The 13,656-nt window shown below is 43.5% G+C and overlaps 1 protein-coding gene across 1 annotated transcript in view; it reads left to right on the top strand.

Moving 5' to 3' along the window:
* Positions 1-13,656, top strand: part of LOC121285595 (voltage-dependent calcium channel subunit alpha-2/delta-1) — a 711,948-nt gene that overhangs the window by 419,977 nt on the left and 278,315 nt on the right. Inside the window, exon 8 of the mRNA XM_041202183.1 lies at positions 4,920-4,989. Within this exon, the coding sequence (XP_041058117.1) occupies positions 4,920-4,989 (70 nt within the window). The remainder of the gene's footprint in view (positions 1-4,919; positions 4,990-13,656) is intronic.

The raw sequence follows: 13,656 nt of genomic DNA on the forward strand, positions 1-13,656 counted from the left end.
CATAAATGTTGGAGAAGTGCCAAAATGTGCATGGAAGTTTGAGGCTATTATTCTCAGTAAAGCCATTGTGGCAGTGCAGGCATGAAGATCAAACCTTATTCCACAGAGATAAAATGTCAGACATGCTTTCCCTGAACCTGATATACTGATTGCAGATTCTTTCCTCATGGGTTGTTTTACTGAACAAGATTTGCATTTTGCAGCACTTGTTTGATGAATCAGAGATAGTGAATGCCTGTCAGTCTTGATCCATCATTTAAGGACACAGTTCAATTCCTATAGACCTGATCTTCAAACGAAAGGCAGTAACTTCCTAGAATGTGATGTTATCAGAATATAAACAATGTGATAGGAAGTGGGATGCTTTTACTGATGGGTTGTTAATACAGTTATTTTTGTCGAGATGTCAGAAAACTTGCTGCCTCCTAATCTTGGAAAAATGCATAAATGATTGGGAAAATAAATAATGATCTGCATAAAACTAAAAGAAAGTTTCATTTATATGGTGTTGTATGTCTCGGAAATATCTCAAAGTGCTTAACAAGCAGGAAGGTACTTTGAAGTGCGTTGACAATAATGTATGTGGCAGCTATTTTGTGCACAGCAGGATCCAAATAAATAACTATGAGAAGAATGACCAATTAATCTGCTTTTGGTGGTTGAATCTTGCCCAGGTCTAAGAAATCTCCTTGGCTTTGTTGGAATTGTGCCTTGGGCTCTTTAATACCTATCTGAATCACTGCATCGTTTGAAAGTCACCACCTCTAAGAATCCACTACTGTGTTGTGCTGAAGTGCAAGTCCAGAGTACGTGTTGCATTCCTGAAATGATCTCCAACCTTTTGATCCAGAGATGCACTCAACTCAGCTGAGCTGAAAACTAAATTACAGATGCTCAAATGAGAGTAATGACAATGTTAAAGTAAATCAAGTAGGCCTTCCTTAGGAGTGGAAGAGGTAAGCGGCGGGCAGGGAACTTGGTAAATGCTGGTAGCCTCTCCACCTGCTTTGGACTAACAGGAAATTAAATTTTGCCACGAAACAAAACACTGCCCGAATTTCCACCATGAAACAGACAGTCATGACTAATTTACCTTGATAGTTACCCAGGAAATATTAGCAAAATCCTACCCTACCTCCTGGATAACTATAAAAAAACTGACCCCCCACCACCACCCCCCCCAAACCCCACAACTCCATCCCCCACTTATTACCCCCCGACTCAACCAGATTCCCTCATTACCTCCTAACCCCCCCCCGACCTGACCTGACTAGCCCCCATCTGACTTCCCTCCTGAACCAACTAACCACCCTGCCACCCTACCTACTGACTACCCTACCCAGCTGGTCTCAGATTATGGTCCAGATTTTGGCCATGATGGAGAGCCTCTCTGTCAAGGCGAAAGTAGCAGAAGTGTCCAAAAATGATAAGTCCCCGGTGAGGATGTTTCATGTTTCATGATTTTATTTTAAATTTTGGACATGCTGCCTCAGCCCCAAACTAGGACTTCTGTCCAGCTTGTCCCTGCACCTGGCATCTTAAGTACTTCCTAAAAAGGTGTTGGAAGCAGAGCCGTCCCAACTTCTAATATTGCCTGCCATCCCCACACACCCCCCCCCCCAACTGAAAATCTGACGTTCAGGCGGCCATTCTATTGACTGTGCTCACCTCAGCCACAGATGAAAATCCAGCCCGCAGTCTCATTTGATCAATATACCTGCCTCAATGTGCAAAGTCTGACTCAGAGGATATGTCGCTGCCAAGTTGTGCAATTTTCATGCCAAAATCTATGGTTCAGGGTTGGAACCCCTATTTCCGACGCTGTTCAGACAAAAAAATACCCCCTTACCTTCCTCCAACATTTCTGGGCAATCTTCTGATGTTGGTTCCTGCAGAACTCAGTCAGTGCAGGAAGCCTCGGAGGCATCAGCAAAGGGAATCTGCACAGAAGTTATGTCCCCTTTTTATGGCACTAGCTGCCATTTTCTGGTAAGTAAAGAGTTTAAATTGCCTCAAAGCTTCTTTGAAAAGCTACGGGGAGAAGATAAATGGATAAGGGTAGGTGAGGAAATTGGGTAAGGGGTAGTGTAGGTGAGTAAGTGGGCAAGGTGGTAGGGTAGCAGGAGGTAGGCAGGCAGGGTGCCAGCTGGGTAGGGTGGTCGGTAGGTAGGGTGGCAGGATGGTTAATTGGTTCGGGAGGAAAGTCAGATGGGGGCTAGTCAGGTCAGGTCGGGGGGGGTTGGGAGGTAATGAGGGAATCTGGTTGAGTCAGGGGGTTAGGGGGGTAATAGGTGGGGGATGGAGTTCTTGGGGGGTGGTTGGGGGGGAGCTGGGGTGGATGGGAGTCGGTTTTTTTATAGTTATCCAGGAGGTAGAGTAGGATTTTGTTAACATTTCCTGGGTAACTATCGAGGTAAGTTAGTCAGGACTGTCTGAAGCCTCTGACTCTAACTCAGAGTTGGAGACTTTTTTTGGAGGGTTCTGGGGAGCAGGAGAATTCCCATTGGAAATTCAAACGTCCCAGGCAATTCCCACGGAGTCAGTGTGTCGAGACTCCCGAGTGGTCCTGTAGCACTTCCTCCGGGGTACGTCCGATCTCCGACGATCCGGAGTTCGGAGGATCTGGGACATGATCTGCTAGCTTAAATATCTATTCATGACTAAAATTAAGAATCAACTAGCTGCTGTTGGAGAAGATATTCTCTCTGTTAGCTGCAGTGAAAATATAAAGTCATCGCATGAAAGATATTTAAAATCTCACTTTACCCACACACCCCCACCTCCATCCCACTCTCCCCTCATATGTGTAGAATTTAGTCTTCAAATAGGAATCTATAAGCTATTATCTATGAGGTTTGGGGCTGATATAACACATTACCACATTCTCACTATAACAGCATTTCATGGACGCTGCTTAGTTCTAACATTTTGTAATACAAATATGTCAACACTTACACTGCATGACCCAAAACAGTATATTTGTAAATATACTTGTGGAAGTTCGTAGTTATGATAAATAATACACATATGTATTTGTATAAAAAATTGCAGTTCAAACCATGCACTACTTGATTGTATAAATGAAGTTTGTACTCAAGACCAGAGACAGATGATTCCAGAAATTCCTCAATGTCCATACCTTAGTGCAACTTGAGATGTGCGCAGTCTATTGGGCAATGGCTCACATACCTTTCAAATGAAATGGGAAAGCATGGGTAAGACAGATTAGTGACTTTCTAAGAAGTCTGTTGAGCATATTTTTTTTAGCAGCATGGTCTCAGGGTGGTAAAATTTGACACTTAATCTTGGAAGTGAAATTACAATGGCCTTACAATAACTAGCAGCCAAAGTGATTCCTCAAATCAAGAATCTAACTTGGGAGTTAAGGTTCAGGAAGCTGGGCACGTTCTCTTTTTTATAGATATGTGACTAAAATCTTCAAGATCACAAAAAAGAATTGAATAAATTCTTGCAAGCAGACAATTTACGGGGCTATGAGGAAAGAGCAGGTGAGTGAGACTACTTGGAAAGTTCTACCAAGGAACCGGGAGAGGCACAATGGGCCGAATGGCCTCCCTCTGTGCTGACTACTATGATGCAGAGGAGATTGACAAAACTGGTCCACTGTTGTTCACTATGATGCAAAGTTCAAATACTTGGGGATGCGGGTTAACAATTATGGAGTTGGGAATGAAGTTAAGCAGAACATCCTTATACAAAGGAATAAGCCAGCAGGGGAAGTCACTGAAATAAACAGTCTAATAATAATTAATCCTGGAAAGAGTCCTGGAAAGAGAAGAATTAAAGGATATGGTAAAGAAAGATAGGTGAACAGGTCTTGTCTCAAAATGAAATTATGTCCCCATGTATTCTGTGCTTGACAGAGAGAGGGCAGAAAAGATTCATGAGAATGGTTCCAGGGATAAGGAACTACAGTCATGTGGAAGTTTGGAGAAGCTGAGCTGAGAAGGTTAAGAGGAGATCTGATAGTGTTTAAAACCATGAGGGGTCTGGACAGAGTAGATAGGGAGAAATTGTTGCTTGTTGGCAGAAGGATAGAGAACCAGAGGACACTGACTTAAGATGATTGGCAAAAGAAGCAACAGCGACATGAGGAAAAGCTTATATACATAGCAAGTGGTTAGGATCTGGAGTGCACTGCCTAAGAATGAGGTGGAGGCAGATTCAATCATGGCTTTCAAAAGAGAATTGGATCATTATCTGAAAAGAAAAAATCTGCAGGGCTCTGGGGAAAAGGCAGGGAAATAGGACTAGATGAGTTGTTCTTGCAGTGAGCCAGCATGGACACAAAGGGCTAAATAGCCTTCTCCTATGTTATAACTATTCTGTAGTTCTATGATATTTATGAAATTACAAACTATATTAATGAAAAATTACTCAACTGTCAGCACTGCTTACTTTAAATGGGTTTAGTTGAAATGTGAAGCTGTGATTTCACTTGACACAAATACAACCAAACATTAATAGTTCAAAGTCTGCATAACCCCACAAATCTATAGAGAGGAGAAAGTGGAAGAAGTCCTCAATTTCTTATCAGTAGTTCTTGTACCCCCTCTAGGACTCCTTATCAAATCCATGCCAGGACTGTCAGACTTTGTAATTCCTTGCAATGGTTAGCAATACTTATAATGAGCTAAGTGTTGCAATTAATCTCAAATGAACCCAATCTCATTCAGGGACCATTAATTACAAATAAAAACCTCTTCCCTCCTTTATTATTAGTATGTTTATCTGTGATAATTATTTGTAAGTTGGTTAATTATTTACAAAATATCATAATTCCCTTGTTTTATGAAGTGCTTTTTTTATTCATATCAAATCAGTTTCTTTGGTGAATTATGTGGATTTGTCGGAAGTTGAATTAACCAATCAAGTTCAATTTTCTACTTTACTTTCAGCATCTCCATGGGTGGATCTAACAAAGACTGCCAATAGGATTGACTTGTATGATGTTCGGAGAAGACCATGGTAGGTGCTGCTGGGTTCATCATGTAGCACTAGTAAATCATACATATTCTTGTCTTGCAGCCTGAGCGCTGAATGTTATTTACAATAAGGTAAAGGTAAGAAAAGAAATATTTGCATTTATACAGCAAACTTAAAGATAATTAGTGTCCATCCATGGTTAGTCACGTTGTTATGATCTTGAGGGAAACCAGTAACTTCTAAAAAGAAATTTGGAAATTTGAAAAAATTATGGCATTTTTAGAGTTCATGTTTTAAACAAAAACATTTATTGTACAAGAGTTAATCAAAGCAAGCATTACTAATTGAAATCTATATTTTGTAAACACTTCATCTTTAATCTCAAATCACAACAGGACACTCCCCATTCTACTTTTATTTCCACCCAAGAGTTCCGCTATACTTCGTGGGATCTTGAAGGTTCCTTCACTTCTCTTGGAACCAAGCCAAGGTGTGACACAGCTTTCGGGAATTCACTTTGATTCTCCTCAGTGTTCTTGCTATTCTCTGAGGTATGAGATTTCTTGGAGTCCTTCCATTAGCATCCAGATTAGGCGACCATCCAACTCCTTAAGCACCTTATGATTGTGGACACCCCTGCTTAGGCATGGACCTCACTGCTTTCTTGCTCAATGACTCCAAAATCAGAAAACACCCTTAGTTTTTGTTAGCCTTTTTCTACTGGTCTGCAGGTCCTGGCAGATTTCTCTATCTCTCTCTCCTTGTCTCAAAGCTGCTTTAAGGCTCCAACTGCAATTTCTGTTTCTGTGAAAAATCACACAGATAAAACCCAAACAAAAAACAATGCTTCCTGCAATCTATCCCCATGACAACATGGCACACCAGGGATGTCCCAGATGAAGATTTCAACTCATTAATTTTACCTTCAAAACATCTCTTTGACTCTGAGACCCATTTGAATAATTTATATCACTAATGGGGACAACTGTAATCTCACCAGACTCACTGGCCAGAATCTTCCATTCTGGAGTCTAAGTCTGGTAGTGGGTGCGGAAGTTGGAGTGATTTCTGCTGTGGGGCAGGACGGCTGACCTTGTGAGATCACTGTTCAGCTCATTAAATATGCATCCACAAGGAGCTCACCAATTCTCATTGTGGTGGCAGGCTGGAAGTCGTTGTGCCCGCTGTTACCTCATGGGGTCGAAGGTCTGGGCGCCATATTTAAATCTGCTTTTTAAAAAATAAATACTATCATGTTGGATTATAGTGCTGCAGATAGCCTGTGATACATTAACCAAATATCTTTTTCTCCTGTGTCACCAACCTAATCAACCCAACATCCTTTTCATGTTGAAATTCCACACAGTCATTCTACCCTACGTGGTCATTGGGTATTGAAGAGAAGTAGAATTCTTGCCCCTTGTCATTATTGTCAGACACCAAAGCTGATTATAACAATCTTAGTACCACCTCAAATGAGATCACCTAACACATCAAAGATCAGGATTGACAGCCTGCTCTTATCCTTCCACCTTTGGCCGGCCACTACTCCACCCTCCCCTGCTAACCCTTCCTCCCTTCCTTGATCATCCTCCATGCTACTAGCACTTCCATAACCCAGTATCAAGCATAGGCTGGCATTTCCTGCCTGCCAAGCTTCCCATTGCTGGCGGGACCAGAAGATTCTGCCTACTGGCTCCATTATAAAGCAAATTAGCGAGAACCGCCTATTGTTTACTGTTTTCCCACTTCCAGATCTGCCCTTATTAAATAAATATAGGCCACCCTTTGAATAGCAATTCCTTTAGGTGTGTTTACAGCCTCCCCAAGCGCTTCCATTATCTTAAATGTAAAATGTTCTACTCTGAAAACAAGTGAATCATGAAATTACCCATTTTGCAGCAGTGCTCACCCCCAGAAAAAAGCACAGAGTTCTGCTTCACTTCAGCATTCCTTTTCTTTTTTAAGAAGTTGACAGTTTTGTTGGACAGTTCTGAGTGCTGATAGACTTCTTTAGCTTGCATGGAGGGTTTGCTGAGTCAAGACAGCAGCAAGGAGCTTAGCTAACATGTACAGATATATGCACTTGCCCAGAGTGCTAAAGGGTTGCTCGCTGTCTTCTTGAGTTCAGTAGCTTTGTCAAGCCACTTTCCTTCATGAATTTGTTCAGTGACAGAGTTTACTGCAAATCCTTTACAGGAAAAAATGGAAAGCACAAGAGGTGCTTAAGTAAATGGTGTGGATATTGTTTTATCTTTTAATTTTAAGGCATTTGATGTAACTGTAGCATTGCTATGCACTTCCATAATTGCTCAACACATGGATATAACATATGCCAGAGGTCCTTGCAGTGTAAACTGTGAAGGTTCCAGGCTCGATTCTGATCTTTGCTGGGTTAAGTGATCTCGGCTGAGGTGGTGCTAAGGTAGTTATAATCAGCTTTGGTGTCCCACAGTGAGGAAAAGAAGCAAGAATCCTAAACCTCATCAATACCCAATGACCTTGCGGGGTCGAAAAACTGTGTGGAATTTCAACATGAACAGGATGGCTTATTTGTGATGCCCTTTCAAGGTTGATTAGAGTGGCGACACAGGAGGAAAAGATATTTGGGCGATCTACCAGAGGGCAGTTTTACACGGCAAAATGTGACCTGGAATGCAGTGCCTGAAAGAGTGGTGAAAGCAGATTTAATAGGAACTTGCAAAAGGGGAATAGGGTAAATACTTGAAGGGGGAGATTTGCTGGCTAAGGGGAAGGAGTGGAGGGAGTGGGACTAATTGGATAGCTCTTGCAAAGATTCAACACAGGCACAATGGGCCGATTGGCCTCCTTCTGCACCATACCATTCTTTGACTCTGAACCTTAGCACTCTAGCCCTTGTAACCTAGACAACACATGAGGAATGAGAATGACAGTGTTTGCTTTAGCCAGAAGAGGCATTGAGCATGAGCAGTATTGCAAATAAGTAATTGTCAAAGTAATCCATCACTTTGGGTGATTTTAACATTTCATCACAGTTTGAGTTCGAACAGTGTTACCTTTTGTTGTAACTGTTAGGCCTCTATTGTGTCACCATTAATTAGATATGTCCTTCTGGTGTTAGTTATAGTTAAATTCAATGCCATGGAAGTTCATAATTCAATGTTACTCTGTGACTGGTGTCCAAGAGCATTTAAGGATGTCTTCCATGAGATTTGCCCTTGCATGTTTAGTCTTTTAGAGTGGCAAGTTGTGGAGGTGCGAGCTGCTAACTCAGCAAGAGAAGCCAGGCACCTGGGACCTGAGTGAACAGGGAAAACAACTGTATATCTCCTTAATCAATCAGGTTGAAGAATTATGAAATTTTCAGCACAAAAACTGAGAAGGAAACGTAAATTTAAGTAGGCGAATTCAATGTCAAATCAGGTACAGAAGGAGAAATAGAGAGGGAAAGTAAAAATGGATTAAGAGGGAGAGAAAAAAGACAAAAAAGAAATAAAACAAAATAAAATTTGACTATTTTTAAATTGCCAACAATGATTAAAACCCAAAGGAAAGCTTTGTGGGTAGAGCCTAGGAATAAAAAAGGGGCAGCCACATTGTTAGATGTTTATTATAGACCCCCAGATAGTCAGCGGGAAATTGAGGAGCAAATATGTACACAATTTGTGGAGATGTGTAAAAACAATAACAATAGGGTAATTATATTAGTTGATTTCAACTTTCTTAACATTAATTGGGATAGCCTAGATGGAGTGGACTTCTTGAAATATGTATAGGAGAACATTTTAGGTCAATATGTAGAGGATCCAACAAGGGACCTAAATTCTGGGGAATGAAGCCAGACAGGTGGCTGAGGTGGTGGTGGGGGAGCATTTTAGTGATAGTGACCACAACATGGTACAATTTAAGCTTGTTATGGACAAAGAAATAGATAAGTTGCAAAAAAAATTTTTGGATTGGGGGAAAGTGGATTTTAGTAAAATAAGGCCAGATCTGGCCAAGGTAGACTGGGAACAGCTACTTATGGGGAAATCTACAGAAGAGCAGTGGTGGGCGTTCAGAAAGGAAATGGGGAGGGCACAGGCTCAACATGTTCCTCTAGGGTGTTAGGAAGGAGTAACAAGCCCAGAGAACCATGGATAACCAGAGATATTCAGGATACGATGGGAAGGAAAAGAGAGACTTTTAGCAGGTACAAGGGGAACAAATCAGTGGAGGCATTAGTGGATAACAGAAAGTGCAGGGTGGAGTTTAAGAAAGCAATTAGGAGAGCAAAGAGGGGACATGAGAAAGTTCTGGCTGGTAAAAGTAGGGAAAATCCCAAGATATTCTAAAATTATATCAATTGGAAGAGGATAACCAGGGAAAGATTAGGGCCCATAAGGGACTAAGGGGGCAATCTATGGGTGGGGCCAGAGGACATCGGTGAGTGTTGAACGAATACTTCACATCCGTCTTCACCCAAGAGAATGAGGATGAAGATATGGAACTCGGGGAGAGAGACTGTGAGGTTCTTGAGCAAATTGATATAGGGAGCGACAAGATATTGGAGGTTTTGGCAGACTTAAAAATGGACAAAGCTCCAGGTCCGGATGATCTGTGTCCCAGACCGCTGAGGGAGGCAAGGGAGGAGATCGCAGAAGCTCTGACCCAAATTTTTAATTCCTCTCTGGGAATCGTGTTGAGGTAATAGTTGCTAGATGATGAAGACTTACGGTGAGGATGCTCCATTGATCTTCACATTGCCAATGTGAACATCTGACTCCTGTCTGGCTGAGGGCAGCTTGCTTGTGCTCTGTGATCAGGGCCATATCATGGAGATGCAGCCATGAAACATTAAATACATCTGATCCTATGTCCGCCTTCAGGAGCACAGCATCACTGGTCACAGATGCTGAAGAGATGGGGGGGCAGTCCCACCTCAAAGGTGCTGAGTGTACACAGCGAGAGTGACGGAACTCTGTGACACCTGCCCAGGACATTTTGACAGCAATGACAAGCACCATCGAGGTGGCAGACATCACTAATGTGTCCAGTGGGTATGAAGCTGGACCATCACTTTGGTCTGAAGATTACACACTGCACAGGGAAAAGGCCCTGGGTTGAGACACCTGCCTGATTCTTGTGCAGGAATCAAGGTTTCACATTTGATTGACACAAGCACTTCTCATCATAACAAGGAGCCATAGGCGAGGAGACATTCTTGAGAGATTATTTACAATAGTGAACATTATGAACAAGTGATTAACACCCGTGCCCAAGTTGTGCAACGACATCCTCTTAAACTCCCTAATCCTGTAGCTACCTCTTGGTGCTCCCTCGACATTCACAGTCAAGCTGGAGGCAGCCTGCTTTGCCTGTGGTGACCTTGGTGGGTGTCCTCTGGAGGGCTGAGACCTGGAGGGCCCCGGCCTGCTTTGCGTATCCAGCTGTAGGCCAGCTGCACCCTCCTCGTCCTGTGGAACTGGAGCTGCAGTGGTCACAGGAAGAGGGAATTTGGATCGGCTGGACATTTCCAGTCACCTGGATGGTTGAGCAGCTGGTCCTCCTCTCTATGGGTGCTGACAGCCCCTGGCTGACTCCTTGAGGAGAAGGGGAAGCTGGAGTGAGATTAAGCTGCCCTGCACTCCCCTCACGTTGACACTGTTGGAGGCCAACTGTGGCGTCATTGATGGAATTGAGCCTATGCAGCAGTGCAGGACCGATGTCCTGGACCAAGGTCTCCATGGTGGCTGCCATCCTACCAGTGTTGACCTCGGTGCATTGGTATGCCGGCGCTATCATCTCAGACTGAAGATGGTCAGACTCCTCCATCGTCCCTTGCAATCTCAGGAGTGCACCAGACATCCCTTCCTTATGATCCCGTGATTATTTTTGCAGCTCCAACAACTGATTGAGAAACTCACCAAGGCTCCTTCGACAGCACCTTGCAAACCCACAACCACTACCACTTAGAAGGGCAAGGGCAGCAGATAGATGGGAACACCACCACATGGAAGTTCCTCTCCAAGTCACTCACCATCCTGATTTGGAAATATATCACAGTTCCTTCACTGTCGCTGGGTCAAAATCCTGGAACTCCCTCCCTAACAGCACTGTGGGTGTACCTACACACAGGGGCTGCAGTGGTTCAAGAAGGCAGCTCACCACCACCTTCTCAAAGGCAATTAAGAATAGACAATAAATGCTGGCCTAGCCAGCGACACCCACATCCCTTAAATGAATATAAAAAAAACCTGAGTCCAGAGGCTCATCATCTGACTCGGACTCAGCAGATTCCTAGCCTATAGGATCCTCTAGGTGCCACTGACCAAGATGTCCTTGTCTCTACCTGCTGTGGAGCAGATTGTGTGCTGTGCTTACCCGATTGTGATCCTGAGGCTGCTGTACATCTAGGTCCCACCGAGGTGTCTATAGCAGCGCAGATGGAGGGTGTGGGTGAGCGCCGTGATGGGTCATTAATGGTTCTGCCCTCAGCGTCCTCATCCAAGGTGCTGTTGGTGCTGTGGCTGGGGTCACGGTTGCCTGAGGGTGATGTGCCAGATATGCCTCGGACAGAAAGTGTGGATTATTAGTGCCTGGTGCCACATTACACGCAGAACAGTGGACTCAGAGTAGCGTCGAGAGAGGTGCAGGATCCTCACATGGGTTTTCACCACCGATCTCACCGTCGCTGCAGGAAAAGTCGATGACCTCTCCAGCCAGTTCCAATGTGTGACTCTTGAACGGAGTGAAGACCGTGATGTCCGGCACTCCACCTCCCAGTCTGGGACCTCTCCTGGTGATTGTACACAATCTTGTCTTGCATAAAGACAGGTGGAGTGAGCGTGAGCAAGGCGCATGCCAGGCCAAATGAAAACGATGGCAGGCATGCTTGTGTTGTGTGGACAGGGTGAGGAGATGATCTCCAGAGGAGATGAGGCCAGGTGGAGATGTGCGGATGTGTGTGAGAGAGTGAGTGGTGATGCTCCTTGAGCTGGCAGCGAGTGAGATACCAGTGAATATGTGAAGGGCTTGTGAGTGTGTGAGTTGAGATTGATGAGATGGATGCCTTACCCTGGTGGCACGGATGAGATCACTCATCCATTTTCTGCACTGGATGGCCAACCTCTTGTGTGCAGCACTTGGCAATGACCACCTCTGCCACCGCCTCCCAAGCTGGAGTGGTGAGACTGATGGGCCTCCTACGGTCAGAACACGAGTAGCTGACCTCGCGACGGACCTCTGCGGCATCCAGAAGGTGATCCAGGGATGTGTCACTGAATTGGGGGAGCTGAAATCTTCCTGGCTTTTTGGCCCATACCATGACTGGAGCAATCCTGGGCTGCAAGTGTTGAGAAGTATGTGCACGGCTGCATTTTAAACATGGCCCCTTGGGTGAGGAAGCAGCAAGGTAACGGCATTGTGGGCCAATAGGAGGCTGCCTGCCAGTGATCCAGCGTGTTTGTCGTGACTGTGTACTTTATGACATGGGAAGGGGACGATACGGCGTGAAAACCCGCCATTGTGGCTGGTGGGTAAAATGATATTTTTTATGCTCGCTACTACACATTGTGCAAATCTGGGATGATTCTGCTCGATGAATGCTTCAGCCTCGGTGTGATTTTGACACCAAAATCATTTCTGTGAAAATGTGAATCACCTCCATGGAAATGTGTGATTAGTTTCCAATTGAAAAATATTAAATATATTCCCCCCATCCATGAATTTATTTACGTTATACTGGTCTTGTTGTGTTCCCCAGCCAGAAGGTGAGGCAGTTAGCCTGCTGCTAGACCATTGTCAACACACGTTCACCACCAGCCATCAACCAGCATGAGTGAATAAATGAGCAGAGGTGACTTGGAATTTGCCAGTCTTCCATGTAGGAAAAGACTACCCGTTCATCAACATTTCTTAATGTGTTTCTGAATCCTTCAAAGCAATGAATGAATGACAGTAGCTTTAAAGAACTTTATGTTCAGAGCTTAAAAGAGCTTTATGTTCATAGCTCGCTAAAAGTGTATAAACTTCATCTTGCAATCTCCTTCAACCCATTTAGAATGTTTGCTTAATTGAAACATGGAGGAAATATCTATAAATTCTGTTACTCCGACCGACACTTCAGTACAAATAACATGGTTAGGCTGTGAATTTGCCACATAGGAGGTTGCAGGCACAAGTTTTGTGATATCATACTTTGAAGCACCTGGAGCGGGATTAATAGGAGCCTGCGAGCATTCGCCTAATTTCTCACAACCTGGTTAAAAAAAAACCTGGTGACCAAAAGAGGAAGAAAATAAACAAAAAAAAATTGGAGAAAATATATTTATAATAGAGAGGAAATAAAAAAAATGAAACTCTATCACTAGGAGATAATGAAGGAACAGTCAGTCACTGGAATGTCCTACACGCTGTTCAGCCAGTTAATATGATACTTCTGTGGGTGAAATTGTAGAAATCCACAGGCATTAACTATTAATTAATACATTGCTCACAGCAAACTATATTGTGAGTGTCAATCAAGTATAATGAATAATGGACTTGTGCCTCCTGAGTCTAGTGGCTCTCTGCCATACTCAGTGTCTCGAAAGTGTTCAATGGCTGCTTTTTAACTGATATTTTGTATTCCTGTGAAGCCTATAAATCTTGCTGTAAATCTTATGCAGATTGAATAAGAATCTGGAGCAGAATGCCTGACCTAGTCATTTTAATTGCACAGCATGTTAGAACACATTAGAATACCTA

This window comes from Carcharodon carcharias, chromosome 13, assembly GCF_017639515.1.
Source record: "Carcharodon carcharias isolate sCarCar2 chromosome 13, sCarCar2.pri, whole genome shotgun sequence".
NCBI classification, from domain to species: domain Eukaryota; kingdom Metazoa; phylum Chordata; class Chondrichthyes; order Lamniformes; family Lamnidae; genus Carcharodon; species Carcharodon carcharias.